Source organism: Fistularia commersonii, chromosome 17 (assembly GCF_037954325.1).
Source record: "Fistularia commersonii isolate RoL2024-O1a breed Wild chromosome 17, RoL_Fcom_v1.0, whole genome shotgun sequence".
Classification (NCBI taxonomy): domain Eukaryota; kingdom Metazoa; phylum Chordata; class Actinopteri; order Syngnathiformes; family Fistulariidae; genus Fistularia; species Fistularia commersonii.
This window is the reverse complement of record NC_141300.1, coordinates 5,818,526-5,838,119: the sequence shown is the minus strand read 5'-3', so window position 1 is coordinate 5,838,119 and position 19,594 is coordinate 5,818,526. Positions and strand designations below refer to the sequence as shown.

The 19,594-nt window shown below is 40.9% G+C and overlaps 1 protein-coding gene across 1 annotated transcript in view; it reads left to right on the top strand.

The window, feature by feature from the left end:
- mrpl23 (mitochondrial ribosomal protein L23) overlaps window positions 1-18,399 on the top strand; it is a 51,525-nt gene extending 33,126 nt beyond the window's left edge. Inside the window, exon 5 of the mRNA XM_086163015.1 lies at window positions 17,424-18,399. Within this exon, the coding sequence (XP_086019141.1) occupies window positions 17,424-17,588 (165 nt within the window). The 3' untranslated portion in view covers window positions 17,589-18,399. The remainder of the gene's footprint in view (window positions 1-17,423) is intronic.
- Window positions 18,400-19,594: the final 1,195 nt, after the last annotated feature.

Here is a 19,594-nt window from a genome sequence, read left to right as displayed (position 1 = left end):
TAAGTAATTCGTTTTATTAAACATAGAAATATATATAACTCAAAACTGAAAATTCAAAGTTCCATCTGAAACAAATGGTGACCATTCTACAAAAGCCACTCTAAATTCAGACTTTTATTGACCCCTTTACCCCCAACCCATGATCAAAATTTATCGTGTGATTAAAACAGGTAACCCAATCACTGGTATATTTTATTGGTATGTGATGTCACTTGCTTCTAAATTAACCCCAATACACATCACAGACATTTCTCCACACTTGTAAATCAGTGACAGTAAAAGGCCTTTCACATTGTAAGACGGTATGGATTCAAGCTGAGTGTCAGAATACTATCAGACAAGCACAGTCAAATTATCGAGAAACACACAGAATTGGAATAGCAAACAAACCAAGGAAAGATGAACTGACGTGGCTGACACAGGAAGTTTCGACACATACAAACAAGGTCCTTCAAATCCATACTTTACAATACTTGGAAACCAATAACAAATGCGTAGTTTGGTTGAACCCAAACTTCGTGAACAGAGTTTTGCTAAAGAGCTTAGGAGGACAGAAAAGTCTACAGTCACAGATACATTGCTCTTTGATCTGGAGATAAACTGGTTGGACATTGCCAATCAGTATAACCAAACATTGAATAACAATAATCTCTGAAAAAAACTTTTTGACAAAATGATCGTGTGGGACATTCATGTGATGGGGGGGGACAAGAAAAAAAGAACTCTTTAATCAATCTATTTTGTATTTTCACAACATTGGATATCATTCCCGGTTGTCTCCTCAGAAAATCTCAAAATACTAAAACATATTGTGTCAATGAAATTCAAATATTCACTCATACAAGTCCAAGTTATAATAAAGGAGTCAAAAACAAACAACCAGAAGAGATATTCTTATTGGACAGGCCTTGTTAACATTAAAGTTGGAATGCTAGATGTAAGTGAATATAGTATTTTGATTTGCATCATATTCTCACACAATTTAATAATTTAATAGAAAACGGGTGAACTTTTTTTTTTGTATTGTACATAAAGATTTTTGAGTTTGATACTGCCACCTGTTCCAAGTCAGTCATGATTTACAGGGGCCTCTTTACTTCTGTGTTACATCATCTTAGGGAACTGTTGGCCCCAACTACTCAAGGCTTGCTTGAAACTGAACCAATAGTCTGGTAGCTTTGGAATGAGCCATACATTTTTCAGGGATGAACGCTTGTACTCTTGAACTACGAAGCCATGCTATTGTATCAAGCACAGAAAATCGGTTGGCATTGTCCAGCTGGAATAAGATGTGGTCTGATGTAACACTTTACAGCGTTTCCTCTCGTGTGGCTTTAGTGCAGCACCACCTGAAGGATTGGCGGTCTCAGCCAATCATGACTGGCTTTTGTCCTCATCCTTTCAGTACAAAGATTTGTGTGCATTGATGAAATGTTTTAAGGACGTCATGGGCTGTAGACCGTAAAAGGTTCGTTCAATGAACATTGAACGTCATTATTCTTAAACGGCTGGATTATCTGCTCCCTCTTTTTTTCGTAAATTTCTCCCCATCTCTGGTTTTGAACAACAAACCACATTTCGCATGATATTGTTTTCTTAAACTTTTTTTCTTCCTTATTAACAGTTTATAAAACAAAATAAAATCAATATGGCAAAACTTTCAATAGATTTGCTTTTTTACCGATATTAGATTAATTGAATTCCAAAAATTATCTTGTTTTATTTACATTTTACATAATGTTCCAACTGTCTGTAAATCTAAATCGCTTTGATAAAAATATGGACATATCACAGAATCATTATTTGAAACGACTGTTATTTAGTTTACACTAATACTGTGCAATGTTGCACAGGAATTGAGGTACAAATGTGCACAAATCACAGGATTTGTATTTGTGGAAGCAAAAACATCTGTCACTGCTGCCAAACTCGAAAGACTACATGGCTATGTTGGCACACTAGGTTGACACTTTCTGCCTTAAGCTGGTTTTGTACTTGTGCATTGGCTCAACATGGACCCTGTGCTGTTGCTGCCTCAGATTGTCCGGGCATTTATATTGTTGTGGCGCGTGTCTGTGTCAATCAGCAATTACGGGGGCCGAGACATCATTTGGCCTCGAGCCTCACATGCCCCTGAGTGGAGGTTTTCGCGTACTTCCAGCAGTTACCGCCGAAATGGAACCAACTATTCAGAATTTCCAGATTATTAATGATACTCAGATGGGAGGGTGAGTTCAATAAAAATTCAAGTGCAGAAATCAATAAGAGGAAATTTCATTCTTCAAGGCAGACCACACACACACACACACACACACACACACACACATACACACCACTTTTGGTAGGACAGTCATTTTATGAGGCGTTTCAATCAAAGAGGCACATGTTGTAGGTTATACCACTTGTGTGAAATACAAAGGATCTGCAACTTCAATTCTGAAAATTAGGCAAGACATACCACAAGGTGCTGTTTCATCATTTTGTTAAACCATGATTCTTGGTGAATTTTTTTTTTTATTTCATTTCTTATTATTCAGCCTAGCTCCCTTGTCTCAGACTTCAGACACTGATATTAAACCTCCGATATTGCTTGCTGTCTCTTTCCAATCAATGGTCTTGCCAAGAAACCACTGACATTTCATCATATTTCAAAGCAGTCAATCATTTTTGGCTGCTGTTTATTCCTCTTAAAAGATAATGGGCAATCTTGTACTCATGGATGCTAACTATTATGCGTTAGTTTGCGTTGCATTGATTTTTATAAAAACATACAGCCACTGATTTTGAACAGCCACATTCATTTCCATGATTGTTTGAACAATCAGAAAAAATTACATTGATTATTTTAGAGAATATTTCATGTGATTCCCTTAATTTAGTTTTTTTAGATTTTGGTTATGGCTGGTTGGAGCAGTATTTTTTGGATTTTTACTCTGAGCCATAATTTGATCAGTAAACCACCGTTTGGTTAAAAAAAAGTGAGAGGAAAAGAAGACATACTTCTGTTGTTACTCTTCCAAAATTGAGAACATCATCATCATCTCAAAACCGAATGGCGTATTAAGCCTTGAGTTTTGGTGCTCAGTTACACTCCTAGAAACAACCAAATTGTGGCCACCATTATGAGAGTCTTGCTCTGATCGTTGTAGTAGCCTCAAGTATGTACATAGAACCGAAGATCAACAGTTGGATTGAGCATATTTGGTGTTTATAGACTTGGCCTAGGTTTTTTCTCCTTTTGTATTCGTGTGTGTGTTTCTTGAGGGGGTTCTTGTGGGTTCATTATTGAACATAAAATCCATTCAAAATCCTTCGATCTGTTGTGCAAAACAGTGACATTTAGAGTGTCAATATAAACCATTTCTGGAATTTAAGTCTGAGTTGAGTGGAAAGATGTTTTTGTGCACTGCTGGTATTTCTAGCCACACTTGAATTTTAGAGCTAGCATTGTTGTAATCTGTCTTCCTGAAAGGAATACCGCACTTTGTGTAGCTTTTCTGCAGCATGACTCCTTTTTTTTGATACTGCAATAAAAACACAACTTTTTTGTCACTGTTTTGAAATGCCCAGAGTGCAACTGTCAGGAAAAAAATGCCAGAGTCCATATGAAGAACTGATCGACAGCACTTTATACTTTGAAAGTGTTGTGTTAGATATGCACCAAAGATAACAAAAATGAAAACTAAATGAAACAAATCCACTATGAGTAGTTAAACCTAAAGGAAATTGAATCAGTTGTGTTTTTATTCCCTCTGCTCATTGGCTGCCAAAATCTGTAATCTTGCAGGATGACAGGTTGCCAAAACTCTGTCCAATAAGTAAGCTACTTGTGAGTCCATCTGACATTAGTTTACAAGCCCTGGTTCACTAGTAATTGGGTAGTGTGACCTTAAATGAACCAAAAAGAAAATTACAACAAAATAGACCTCATCTGTGTGGGAGACCAAAGAAAATACACTTGCAAAGGTGTGATCACACCTCGGCTTCAGGCTTTGTGGAAAGAGTAAAGTAAAAGGTCTTCCCTCTAGTGGAAAGCTTTTGAGCAATGCACACAACCCTTCCAAGTGTTGGTTGCTGGCCAACAATAGGAATAGGTGTCTCTTTCTCTTTGCACTTCTCAGCTGCAGTTGGCCTGACGGACATGAGCTGCCGAAAAAGAAGCGTAATGCATTCTCAGTCAACATCATGGAAGATAAGAATTTTGTGCATGTGCATATGAACACACTCTTACTCTCTCTCTCTCTCTCTCTCTCTCTCTCTCTCTCTCTCTCTCTCTCTCTCTCTCTCTCTCTCTCTCTCTCTCTCTCTCTCTCTCTCTCTCTCTCTTATACACACACACACACACACACACACACACACACACACACACAAGTGCATATCCCACACACAGCAGGGGGGTCGCCCTCAGCTCTAATCCTTGTAACTTCACCACTGTGGTCTTACCCTCTGTAGTCTGCCAGGCTCCTACCGTGCGGTCAAAATGGATTCTACCACAGTTTGAACACCTCTCGTCTCACTCACTCACACATACACACGCACACAGGCGTGCACACATACACCCACGCTCTCCATCGGGACGCAACATGAATGTGTGCTTTGGTACAGTTTACCCCTCCACTCTGCCACCGCAGCCACATGACCCGCAGCCTCATGAGATTTCTCACCGCGTCGTCAACACCTCCGTTTCAGTGTGCGGTCCAGATTTGGCCCCACTCAAAGGGCAACCACTAACATCTGGTTGATTTTTATTAACTGCCTTGCAGATGGCTGTCTCATGTGTTGCATTCTGGATGCCCCCCCCCCAACAAATTGATGTTAAGTTTGTGTAACACTCACATTTTCACAACATTTAGAGTTTTTTAGTCTCTGTGACCACATTGAGGTCTCCTCTGTTCTCTGTTCTTTAAACTGGTCGTGGGTCGTCATCCAAGAATGCAGTACACTTATCCCCCACCCTCAGTCACATCTTATTTATTTTCACAATAATTTTCTAAGATCTACATTTTGAGACCGCACAAATGATCTTCTCAGGTTGCAACATTGGCAACCAGAATTTTTTTTTTTTTTTTTGATGATGTTTCATGTTGTCCAGATTATCTGAATGGAAGTTGCCATTTGTTCTTGAGTAGTTTTACAGCCGTCAAACCATTTTCAAAGTAATAAAATGTTGATTCAAACATTTTCATTCCAGATGACATGAAATCTAATATGATGAGGGCTATTGTATGAATAGATAGAAAGTAGGAAATTAAAATTAAATCTTCTTCAACGAGATTTTGTAAAAATTTGTAAGTGTATGTTTTTTCTGATTTGAACCACAATTCTCACTAATTTTGGCTGTGGAGACTATCCAGAGGCATTTAAATGCTGGTGTGTATCTCATTCATCAGATTGCGATGTAGCTGGTCCAAGCCCAGTTCACTCCAGTCCTGTCCCGTATGTTTTCACTCTCAAAGCAGTAGGTTGAATCAACCTTTTGTGTCCTCAACTGGTGACCGTGCCATAATGTTCTATTCAGCTCCAGGTCGGAAAAGAAACGCACAGCTACCTTCCTGTTTTCATCAGACATTTTAACACATCAAGTCAGAACACCAATGGCTTTCATATTTCATACATAAATCTAAGGTTATGAATAATAAAAGAGTCATCCGGCTCACATTTTCCAGGTTGGTATTGATTTCACATGCATTCCAAGTTTGCCGGACACACATTTGTCCATTCCCTTGAATTTTTTTTTTCCTATTTTTTAAAAGAGGAAATAATTACACTCAAACACAGAACTTTAATTTTTTTCCTCTTTTTTCCTTTGGCTATTTTTAAGTTACAACTGCATGCTCGTTTTGTTACAGATCAGAAGCAAAGGTCAGTCAGATAGAATACAGTTGTCTTTTGTTTGCCTCTTTCCATCTTTTCCCTGGTCTTTTCTCTCTTCACTTTCCTAATTCCTTTTTTTAAGCAGCTGCAAACAAGGTTATTTTGGGGCTTCTCCCTAAATATGTCATAGAGGACAAAAACAAAAACATCTTTGCGACCAACATATCTCCTCTCCCAATGCGTGAACCGCCCAACAAACGTGAAACTTCCCGTAGCGTCACATACAGACGCATAAAACACCCCTTATTGGTCATTTTTCAGCAAACCAGGAGCTTCCTATTTTTAGACACACCTGGAGAAGTGTCTACTTTTGGGGAACAGTGTCAGTGGAGGAACGCAATTCCTCATTTACTACAGAGGTATGGAAAAAATACAAACTCCAATTTAATTGAGGTGAGGTTTAGAAATAGATACTGATGTTGATGTAGGCATGACACGCCAGGTTTGTTGCAAAATTACAAAAAAGGGGTGTCTAATGTGTCGGTATGTGACGCTAAAGGAAGTTTTACATTTCCTCAGTCGGTTGATGCATTGGGAGTGAGGATGGATTCTTATGACACAAACTGATCTCTCCACACGTAATTGTGTTTTTTTTTTTCAATTACAAGATTATATCAGCTGCATTGATTTTTTTTTTTTTTGTTTGTTTTTTGTTTAGATGCAATGTCTATCGAAGCCTGCTGATAAGCTTTCTTTTCTTTATGACTTCACATCTGAAATAACTGTACTTTACTGACGTTAGTCAGATCAGCAGTAAGAAAGTTCCTCTCCTGGTGCACCACCCTGTCCGAAGCCATATAAGACTAGTGAATGAGCTCTGTGACAAACATGTGGTCGCCTCTGTAACATCCCAGCTTGCAGACGTCAGAACGAGATTGTTCAAAGCTGCCGCCTTGGGAAATGTTCAGGTATTACCAGTTGACCTCTAACCGCATCTAATGTGGCCCCTTACACTGTGGCATCACTCAACAGCAACCCTGAAAATGGACACAATTGCCAAAAAGTACATCAGGTCCCTCAACTTGTTCTTTTAGACGTGGGAATATTTAGGAGAAACATCCTGACACATCACTGAAATCCAGAAGCCGGGCTACAAACAAGAAAATGTGATGTTTGTGTAAAAAAGTAGTGACTCACTGTCATATATTTATATGTATAGTTGTATATAGTCTTGTGTTATTTGTCTATCTATCTATTCAGAAAGATAAAAGAATATTATGGGGCATTATGTAGACAGTGGACCAGATATTAGCAGTCTGAGTTACCACAGTCAGGAAAGACAAGCCTTGAATGGGGAACTGCACCCAAACATAGTCCAACAAACTATGCAAAGAAATGAAAGACCTTGTGATCCCCAGAGTCATAACAATTAAATAGAACTGCTCCAAGATCACAGCTGCGAGTTAATATCAGGAAAGCCAACAGACAATGTGGGAGGCTGTATTGATATGTGGGCTGACATGTGGAAAATGCAGGGCTCAGCTTCCTCATCAGAACAGTGATCAACCTCATTTCCCCTCAGTTCTTAAACCTTCACCTGTGGTACGGATCAGAGGACAACTGTCAACTCTGCTCTTATCAGAAGCAATACTTGCAGTACATTCTTTGCAGGTGCAGGATAGCATTGGCACATGGCTGGTACAGATGGTGCCACAACCCCCTCTTGTCTAATGTATGGGTCAGGCAACGCAGGAAGTAACCCCAAGCATCGGTCTCCTCTGTCATTGTGAGGCAAGTGGAAAGTGCCAACTGACCTCAACCGCCAGCTGAGATTATCCAGCTGGAACACCATAACCCCCTAGTGGCCTTGTGTTCCCTCTGGTCTACTCCTACAAAAACAGACATCATGGTTGAACTGATTGTTCTATGGGAGGATGGTACAGGCGCTGCCTTCACAAGGAGAAACGAGAAGTAAAAAGAGGGGAAACCATCACAAGGGTGAGCAGCACAGTGATACTGACGCCATTCCTGCAGGTGGTGAGGGAGTGGAAAGCCATCCTTTACATCAGGTTTCACATACCCACATGGACAGTCAAAAAACATTAGCATTAGGAAGATGCAACCCCTTCTTCAGCCATGTCACTTATGAAAAGGAGAGGTTAAAGAATCTATGGAACCATATCAAGGTTAAACTCACGCGCCTGGGGCTTTGTGAAAAGATCAGAAAATGCAGATGTTGTAAGGAGAGAAGGGGCCAGCTTCTTCCCAGACCTTTTCTAGTGCAGTATGCCTGCGTCCTCCAAGAAGAACATTTTTCTGCAGCTGCAGCTACTTTACACAGTAGGAACTGAAGTGCTTCATCAATTACTTGCTCAGGGACACCCAAAAGGAATACTTGCTTGAATTAACAAGGGACATACCACACCCTCTTCAGCCTACCTTAGAGTTTGACACGCTGTGTCACAGTCAAGAAGGTAGAATGAGTAAGAGTGGTGTTTGCCATGGGACCTAAAATTAACAGTCCATCCCAGCAGATTTGCACAGAGCAGTAACCATCATTATGCCAATGGAGAAGACTCCCATACCATCAGCAATTGCAGAAGCGTTGCCCAGCTGAACGATTAGGGGAGGATCCTCCCACTTTTGGCAAAACACCTGACTGGCTACCTCTTGGCAAACAACTACACTGAAATGAGTCACCAGAGGGCAAGAATGCTTGCTGCGTGGACATCGTGCTGATGATCCGGGAACAAATCCAGACAACCAAGTGTAACAAATCAGATCTCTTGAGTGGTCTGAATGGTTGTTTGAAATGCCCAAGTGTGTTCCCCACAAGCCAATTGCTATTATTCTCAACTTCATGTTCCTAGTGGATCCGTACTAGCAAAGACTAGCAAAGACATGTTTTGAGTCAGCTGAACAATCCCAAAGCTCTCTGATGGTGGGTCAAGAATTAGAGTCCCAATTAGTTCAGAGTTTCTCAGCCCCACAAAGTCATATGGATGTCACCACCTCGCTTCAGATGGCTGCATGCACTACCAGACTACTGAGAATGCGGCGGAATGAGACTAAAGCCAGCCAAGTCCAACTGCCTCTCAATATGGAACTGAGTCAGGAAGGATAACATCTGTTTCACAGTCAATGGTGAGAAAATTCATTTCTTGGTCCATCAACCTGTCTAAAGCCTTGGAAGTCACTACATGGCTGATCTGTCTTATAAACATGTGGTTGCCTCCATAACATCACTGCATGCAGATGTCTTGGCAACAGTGATCAAAACAGCCCTTCAGGGAAATTCAAATTATAAGATCTGTTCACCTTATACCAGTTTCTGACGGGGGCCTTGTATGGGAGAAACATCTTAAGACTCCCCCATTCGAGTTTAGTTGTCTGGGTTAAAAAAAAAAAAAAAGAAGGAAACTGTGAGATGTGTTTTCTGAACAAAGCCAAGGTGCATCCAGGAAGCAAGTGAAGAACAATACAGTGGACAAGAGCATTAAACATTTGGATTATCAGGATATTGTTGTGTTAGTACTCGCAGGAAGCTGCACAAAAAATGTGGCAGAGCATAGTCATCTCCAAAGTCATGAATGTGGAAGAGGAGCACTACGTGAACAGAGCTGTGAGCCAACATCAGTAAAGCAGACTGGCAACCTTGGTGTCATGGGATGGAGCTCAGAGAAGCGAAAGGAATAAACATCTTCTGTCATTGGGCGGCAAGTAGAATATGGCAGCTGTGCTTTACCACCATCTTTAGTTCCTCATCAGGATCACTGCAGCCCCCTTACGGCTGGACATTGCCCATCACTAGCTAAACTGTAATCACGGTTGAACCGACTGAGGAGGGTATACAGGCTTCCTTCAAGAAGGAAAAAGAGAAGAACACAGAGCTGGCAGCAGTATGCTCACAAGTTGGGTGGAGGGCTTTCACCTACCCAGTGGAAATTGGCCACAGAAGCTACACTGGGGCATCCACCCAGTGGCTCCTGAAGTTTCTTGGCATCAAATCTCCAAGCTGAAGAGGGCTCTAAAAGACCTGGCAGACGAGGCGGAAAGAAAGAGTTTCTGCCTTTGCAGAAAGGACAAAGTGTGGGGTAAACATGTATCTGAGGGCTGGCTGCAGGGGGTGGAAGGGAGACGTTTCTGTCACCACTAACCAACTCTGAGATGTTATGGGATTAAAGCAATGAAACTTCAGTGAAGGGTTGCTCCCCTGTGAAGACCCTGAAGCCGGTGCAATGACATCTTCATGGATGCTTCAGGCAGGCATGCCAGGCAAGTGGGCCCACCTGTGGTCAAACTATGCGCCACTCATCAGGTTTCTCATGTGTTCAATTTTCCTACCATTGAATAGCCTATGTTTAGATAGAATCTCAAAAAATGTTGTCCTATAGATATGTTGACAGTATTGGTGATAGCAACCAGTTACGTTTTACCATTTCGTACGGCAATAAGATAGGTGAAACAAAAAACATATGCGTTATAATCCTTAGCCAGACGTCAAGGGTAAACCGTAAAGTTGTTTTATGGAAACCAAATATATAGAACCAAAGTTAGAGAATTTAAAATAGGCCCTTTTTGGTACAAATGGTTTAGCATGGGCACCATCACATCGCCCGTCCACATATATCTTGTTTTGTTACTTTGTTTCTGCTAAACTACAAAACGCACTGTTAATGAAGTGTGCTGTATGTACAGATACATCAAATTAAATGTGCAGATACCTGTTTGGCACATGTAATGGTCATGCACGCACTCACTGTATGCTTTCTTGGTGCCTTTCTGCCTTTTAATGGCCACGCACACGCATGCATGGAGCTGTTGTTCTCTCCACTTAAAAGTTGTTGACTATAACAAAAATGTATTTGATAAATTGTTTTCATGAAAATTCTATAGAATATCCCAGATCCATCTCTTAAATCCTTTAAATGCATACTTTCTGGAACCTAGTAAGCCCTCACATAATACCGTAATGAGGAAATAAACATATGCACCAATGGAGAAAGTGAAACAGAGTGGTAGTGAGTCAATGACATTATTTGTCATTGACAAATTGCAAATGTCTTTGTCACTTTTTTCCCAGTGAGGGGGAAAGTATGGGTGTAATGGGTTGTTCATGTGCGTAATAGGGGTATGTTTACATGGCTAGTAGTGTGGGGCCTTGCTCCAGTATTCCTGGATGGCAGCTTGATTCAATTGAGAGCATGGTGAAGATGATGGCAGACTGACGGAAAATGTCCACTCCTTTAATTTGTCATCTGTGCTGTATAGTAAGTAACAGAGTAAAACACATAATGCCTGACTGTCTTTCTACACTTTTACCCCTTTTGGTCAGGCCCCAGTCTTCTCTGAAAATCAGTCATTACACACTCATATGCTTGCCTTTACACACATAAATATACAAGCAGAGAGAGACAGGCATACACACAGGAAAGATCGTTCTGTTTTTGAAGCATATGGAGACCAGGGGGACACCGTCTTCGTGTCGACTGTGTGGTAATGTATATGTTTCAGCCAAAAATATGAACGCTGTATTCCAGAACTTTCTCTCATTGCGGAAATGTGTCCAGCAGACATTTGACACACACAAACACAATCGGGGTGCGGCCTGCTGCCAACAATAAGACTTGTTTAACAAGTCTCAGAGCTTTGTTGATTCCAGTCTCATGGCTTTGTTGTTTTTGTGAATCGCGCTCTCTTAGGCTCGTATTAATCTCTACTCCGAGTATACACAAGGTGTCCGGGATAACTGGGAACTGACATTCGAGGAAATTCAGTTCAAGTTGGGGGAAACCTTGTGTGGTTCGGTACTTTCATGGCGCGTAAGATTGCGCGGGTCCCCATTGTCACCTCCTCTTTCTTCTTTATTTAATGACTTTGTCGTATCTATCCCAGCTGCCTCCTTCCCAGCACCCCTCTTCCTCCTGCAGCAATCTTTCCCTGGCGTGGTTCAAAGTTTGTGTTCTGGATTTTGCGTTCCTCGATGGCAATGTGAGTAAGAGCAGAGCGCGTTTGAGGACTTGGCTTGGTCATTTGTTTCCAGGTGGCTCTCTGGTGTTTTGCAGCTGTCTGCCGGAGCACGACGAGACGCTCTTATCCCAACAGTGTCAGCTCTCTTTTCTCTCTTCTTCTGTTGCTGGAGAAAAAAACTCCCTACAGTTTGCTATACAGGCATTGCCACAAGCAAGGAGCACAAGAACAGGGTGGGTTTTTTTTTGATGGAAGGTTTTTTTCTTGTTTTGCTCCAGCTCCTTCTCAAAGCTTGAATCAGAGGATCAGGTTTTTGACAGTAACATGAAGATAAGCCTCTGTCAAATGTAACTCTTTAAACAACACATCCAGTTACTGCAATTGGAAATATTTTGAGAAATTATGAGAAATATTAACTAATTGTCAATTTTGGTGCCAATACAGGTGCATCTTATTTTGAAAGGTTGTTGCGAACATTGTCACAGGAAATCATACAAGCATGTCCATAAATACAGAAGCTAGGATAATGGGCTAAAAGTTTGGGTGGAGCAAAGAAAGTCAGTAAAATGATCCATGAAACCAGAGAAAATTCAGCACCAACAATGAAGACATTGTGGAAAAAAAAAAAAAAAACGTCCATCCACTTCAGTAGTTTGGAGATGTTCTGGCTTTTTAATCTTTGTGAAAAACAGAACACATTGCTCCCCATGTGCGCTGTACACTGAAAACACATGCTGTCAAAGACCTGACAACACACTAAACCTGTTTCATTGTTTAAACCAAATTGCCCAACAGAACACGCAAAATAAGAAAGTGCAGTTCCAAAAAAGTGTTATACAAAGCACCAGGCAAGGGCCCAGCAACTCTCCGCTGTATCAGTATTTCCAGCATAGTTACGACAAAAAGAAAATACAAACAAATATATCACATCATTAATCGCATCGCAACAGGTATGCCTCCAATTAGCACATTGGAAAGTTATAATCAACAACTTTTAAGTGGAGCTCAAGCACAGAAACAAGCTACCTGCCTGGAAACATTGGTTCTTTCACAGCTGGATGCAAAGTTCAGGGAGAGGGAGGAGCTGAAAATTATCTCATTGCTTTGCCTCCATATTCACTTATTTTTTATTCACCTTTTGTACATGTTTTCAACTTGAAACAAATGTCGCGGTCAGTGAAAAATAATTATTCCCGTATTGTTTTATTCTTTCCATTTACATTATCTAAAAATGTGTATTTTTCCATTCGGACATTTAAGGACAAAGGACAGAAAACATTTAATACTTTTTACCGTTGCATATTATGATGGGTCTTTCTTTGTATTTTTAATAATTTAAGTCAATTCCTGTCCCTGATGTTTTAGAAGTTGTCTTGTAAGGAAACCATCTGGTTCATAAGATCATTTTGTTTGTATTTTCATTGGCTAAATCAGAGATTTTTAACCTCACAAGGTTATAGTCCAGCTCAGTTCCGATTTTAGCAGGATTAATACGGAAAACAGAAAACAAAAGCACGGAATTTCAAACACTGTAAATATTCTGTGCCAAGTTCTGACTAGGTTCTATCGTATTACATATAAATGGAATAAATTACACCGGATTTCAAAATCTAAACATCTTACCCCACAGAGCTCTTTAATTTTACCAGCTCCAGTGTCTTAGTACTTTGAGGCAACTGAATTTGATACTCATGATTATGTTTCTTTAGTGTAGAATCATGAAACCTCAAAATATAGTTATATATGAGCCAAATACATGTTCAATGTATACGTTTTTATAGAAAACGCCACATCAAACTCCACTGAAACTCCAAGTCCAACAAGCAAAGGTTTACACTGAACTATCAGATCAAATCTATTTTGCAGCTTTAGCATCTCTTTCTTGGCAGCAGCTAACGTGTGGGTCAATGTAGGTATTTGCTGGAACTTTTGTGTTCCCATTTGTGTTCAAGATGGAATTGATTGATAGGGAGCAACATTTTTGGGATTGACCAAACACGCCAGCTTCAGCATCTACAAAAGAACCACAACCCCACTGGGTATTTGTCACATTGAACTGTTCTCTTAACAATCTCAGATTGTCAAAACCAGTGTCTGATGAGGAGTTTTTCTGATATTTACATTGCTACATGTTCAGTCTTCCATCACTTTGGGTTAAAGTGTATATTGTGATGAAGCCTGAACACTTAGTCTTCTATTTATCATCGTCAATGCATCAATCACCGATGCATGAAAATTAAATCGGGTTAACAACATATACGTCACCTATGACAAATTCCACGGTTGTATAAGTATTTATACAACCGCATCATCAGTGGTCGGTAGTAGCCCAGGTTATGGTATTACTTTAACTGTATGTGATTGATCAATACCGTGTTATGATTCAAAACAAAAATTGGGTCACTTGCCTACAGATTCTGTCTTCATATGCATCTGTTTAGAGACATATGTTCTTTTTTAGGGCTGGACCCGCTCACCCATATTTGGTACACATCATGTTTTTGATTCAGAGTACTTTTGGTAATGGAAGACGGGGGCATTGGCAATTTCGACATCTTCTCTCACTTTTCAAAATTAAGAGTTGTTTGCTGAATATATTCTGGCTGAGAATGAAAGAAACACATCTTTTATCTCACATTTGTTTCTAATTAGAGAAATTATGAAATGAAGCTTTGGTTTATGAAATTGCTTTTTTTTGTAAACGAAGACCTTTATAAAATAAAAAAATGCCAATAAACTAAAGAACAAAAGTTAAGACTAATGCTATCATTATGTCACAGACAACTTCTTGTCACGTGTCTTCATAAAATTAAAGTATTATTCAAGTGTCAGTGAGAATTTCACTCAATGCGAGAGAACTGAATCCTGTGTAAGACAACAAATCTTTCATCAAAAACCCCATTACATTTTAGTCGCAGGTTTTTCCTCCGTCTGAATCAGAACCTAAGAAGACCGTTGTTTGAATGCTGTCTCTCTTTGTCCTTGTGCTGTCAATCAATAATACACCAGGCACATTTCATCGTGCATGGTCCATCAAAAAAGAAATAATGCCGTTTGCAAATGATACATACTTACACCATCGAAGTGTAAGTATGTGGCATGAACCAAATCAGCCAATCAAACCATCCAGATTTTTTTAATCTTTTTACCTTAATTTAAAGTGCCCCATTGTGATGAAATAATCTCAACTCAGTTAGATCAAAGTTTTGGATATGCTAAGAGGACTCATTAGTTGCGAAGATATCCCATCTGTGTCGCGTGTAAACGACAAACACCTACATTTGTATGAATGTGGACGCAGTTTGGTGAAAATCTTTAAAAACAAATATGGTCTGGTGATCTCAAGAATCTGGTTGCTTTTCTCTGAATTTTAATGAAACATAATGGATTATTCTCGGTCAAGTCAAAACTCGCTTTACGCACTGGATCAAACAGGATTATTTATGTAGTGCTAATTTTTCAAAGTGTTGCCTCCTTTACCCATTCACACGCACCAATGGAGGAGGCTGTTGTTTGTCAAGTGTGTCTCATTTAGGTACTGAAGCCTGTCAGCTACAAATCAGTATCACCATTTCAGAGGTGTTTTATAACCTGTGATTGTAAAAGGGAAAGTTGCTCGTTTTACTTGGTTCACTTAAAGACTAAATTGGGCCAGACATGCACAGCCTTCCATTTCAGTAGTCATGCTGTAATATTGACAAAGTACTTATCATCGCTTTCCGAAAATGATCAAAAGCCATTCAATGTATAACAATCTGTTATGGTATCTTTAAAGCAAATTTCTTTAATTATTTAGCAGTTTTCTTTTGCAATAACAAATGAGGATGTCAATAAAATACATTATTCACATAGAGGATATCTTTGAAAAGTACCTATGCATATTCCTGAAGCCTGTGGTTATCAAATTGTTATAAAATCAGAGTTGAGGTCTTATATGGCAATGCCTAAAGAAAACATTAATGACAAGAAGCAGTGATCAGAATTTAAATACGAACATGAATAAAAAGTTAGGTTCACATTCCCCAACATGTTTCAGGCTGACAAGAGCTAGTATTCATTGCAACCTCCATGGCTACGCTGGAAAATAGCGTCTACCCCGACACTCTAGCTATCAATATTTACTAGCCCGGGATTGTGAAGAAAACGGAGTGATTCTCAGAAGAACTGTTTTCCAACATATAATTCTGTAATTCCTAAAAACTTGCTTTTTTTTTCTACAAAGAATGAAAGAAAAGTCTGCCAAATGATTTATTTCCCCCTCAAGACGTCCATGCGTCTACCAATTTTACAGATGTCTATGTGAAACTAGCAGGTTCTGTGCAGTCAACAAACGCAGCTATTCAAGATTTCGAGATGAAGTGGTGATTATTCCGAGCTGAAGTAACCCGAGCAACCGTTCCCCATTCACGTCCCTCCAGCAAAAGATGAAACGCACAAAATCAACCGAAGCACCTGCATACAAAATCCGCAAGTATACACATACGGTAATAACTGTGAGAAAGGTTCCACCCGGCAGACAAGGCCAACTACATTCTACATCGCGGCCCAAGCGAGGTTCATGTTCTCCACCTTCGGGAATTCAACCATTCTACGTGGTAATCACATGCATATTTCTCTTGGTACGTTGGGGGGTTGGAAACAGACAATGTAACATTCTCATCAGAACTAGACCCTTCCTTCTTTTTTTTTTCGCCTGCTCGGGAACCCCTCGCAAATCGTTTTACGTATTTAAATATTGCACTTGATTGACAATTGCGCTCATGGAAGTAATTCATTTTATAGTGATTGGTCGTCATATAAAATCACTCAGAGGTTTATGAGTCACATGATGATATTTGACTATTTCTCAAGTGGAAGTTGTTGCTTAGTGTGAATTACAATGTTAGCGCTCATAAATCACTTTGAGAGCATTTATTATGACTAACAGTTTTCTGGAAATCCAAGCAGCGATAGAAACGACACGTGTAAGTTATGATCCGACTTTATACAAAGCAGAGTCATTTAAGGACTGCAGTGATTTGGCTGCGGCTGCAGCTGATGAAAGACAATTCATGTTGCCAGGTGTCCATGGGAGAGGCCGAGAAGGATCTGCTAAAGGATATGCGTGCATTCCTGCACCCACTGACCTGTTGTGTGTGTATGTGCGCGCGCGCGCGTGTGCGCAGTTGTACAGCACGTGCATGTGTGCACGCGTGCATGTGTGTGTGTGCGTACTGTACTGTACTCCACGGCATCCCTACACAGACTATGGTGGGCCGGTGGTGCATTAGCCATGGCCAGAGATGGGCTGGTAAGGAATTAATAATGGATGCCATCCTTTCACTCTGAATAAATCAAGACCAGAGAACTGAAGGGAAATGGGAGTTTACATGTGGGAAGAGAGTTGGAGAAATTGAATGTCAGAGAAAGAGAAAGAGAGAGAGAGAGAGAGAAAGCTTTGTATAACTCAGAGAAATATAGAGGGAGAAACTGTCCTGAATTCCAAATCTGTATCTGGCTTCTATTCTCTGCAAAGCAGAAAATCAAATCTTTAAAGGGAAATGCGTGCTTTATTAGTACGCGAAGACTCGTTTAGATAAATCCACAACCCTCCAGTTTCTCTCCTCATATTTCTCTTTGTCCTTGCCTTTAATTCCCAGGCTCAAGGCCAGACGTTCACCTTCCCTGACATCTTCCCAGAAAAAGACAGGACGCCGGCGGAGGGCTCTATGGAGGACGTGCAGGAGAAGTTCATGGAGGACGAAAGGCAAAGGCAGAAACTTGACCCCCGGAGGGGAGGGGTCACGGAGTGGTTTGGACTTTAAATAGGGCTGATTCGATCTGGATTGATCTACAAGGCAACTGTTGAGATGTCACTTCAGTTTCTGTAAGGAACTACTCACAAGTGTGTCGTAAAGAAGAATGTGTGTGGGAGACTGGAGATGTGTGTGTGTGTGTGTGTGTGTGTGCGTGCGTGTGCGTGCGCGTGTGCGTGTGTGTCCGCAAGTGCTCGCAAGGCTTCAGTTCGCTAACCAGAGCCAGAACAGAATCATAGGAGGAGGAGAGTGGCCTGGATCCATGTTTCATGAAACCAGCCCACTGTACAGAATCTCCATCACCTCAGATGACCTCCTTCTACTCTTCCTGTTTCTCCTCCTCCTCATTCTGCACCCCCCCCCCCCCCCCCCCCCCCCCCGATCTTCACCCTGGGGGTTTCGGTTTCCCTCTCATTTCTCCTCCGTTGTCCCCCTCTCCTCTTCTGCTTGTCCTCCTGCACTGGTCTTCCTCTGCCACACTTAAGAGATGTGTAATGTGGTGTAATCCTGACTTGCAGCCAGTTGGACCAGACTACCTGGACAACCCACATCCTTTCTTTTATGAGTTTGCCTTTGATTAATTGACCAATTTAGGTAAACAACAATTGAGATGTTTCAGCAAAGCAACGACATGGAATTTGTTAGTGTTTTTTATGGACTTTTTTTTTTTTTTTTTTTTTTTTGCAGTAGCACCTCTTGCAAAGACTTCCCCTGTGTTTTCGTGCGTGCGTGTTTTCGCGACGTATGGAACCCAACAGCGAATCTGTCTAATTGTAAGTGCTGTTGGAATAACAACTAATAAACGCGCACTCGTCCAAAAGTGCTCTGTTTTCTTTGTCTTGAATTCTCCTCGCCTCATCTCCCATGGCTGCTGCACTCAACAACTGGCACCTCTAGACACTGTTCGCCACACAAGCTGGCCGGCGCGTGTGCCAACATGGTCTGGTAGCTGTTTTGACAAAGTAATGATCTGTGTTTGAATCGGGCCACTAGAGGATTGAGCTCTCTTACGGTAAAAAGGGCCTTAAAGGGGAGGGACCTCTCCTGGGCTCAGACCCTCCATTATGCTCAGAGGCCAAGGTTACTGTAAGTGTCCCCCAGCCGTGACTACTAATGCTGGCTAATACAAAGGTCCGGTCCCTGACCTCACCCGGCTAACTCGGCTATCACTAAGGAGAATGTCAATATTGATCCTGTTGGCTCATTGTCCGCTGCCTGGAACCACTCACCCCCCGCATCGCCATAAAGCAATCTGATTTGGAACAGAACATTGGACCTGCAGCCATCCCTCCGTGTCTCCTAAGTCTGCCTCTTACTTTGTCGTTTGTTTCTCCTCTCTCTGCTCTTTTTCCTCTCTCTTACCCAGTCTGGACCTCTGGAGAACCAGCTGTCTGACCACACTCGAATTCCCTCTCTCCCCCCAGCCTGAAAAGACCCCGAAATGATAGTTGAGAAATCCCAAGTCTCCCGGACGAGATCCGCATTTTTTTCATTAGATCATCAAAGAGTTTGTGATTGAAAAAGTTCTAAAGCAACATTTGCACCGTCTTACACAGAACTTAAGCTCCCGATCTGTTCATGTTTCTGATCATTGCATAACCAGGGTATGTGCGCAGGCTTCTACGTGTCCCTATAATTAGCCATGAATGGATAAAAGCACTGCGTTTGAGCAAATATGTGTGTATCGCTACGTCGCCTGCTCCGTCCGTCCGTCTCCGGGCTGGTCGATGAAACAAAAGTGCAGTTTTGCAGATTGCGCTTGCGCCTCCCGATGTCTTCCAAACATCTGTTATTACGCAATACCGTTGCAAATGTTTGACTATTTATAGGGTGATTAATTGATCTCATGGACCTGTAAATCATTAGATGTAGGAATATCATAATTTTTCAAAAAACTTATTAATGCAGTTTTGACAGGTATACTACAGTTTAGCTTTGTAAAACACGATCAGAACCATCGCGGGAAACAAAATATGTTTATTACATTCATTGTGAATTTTTTTTTCACTCTCCAT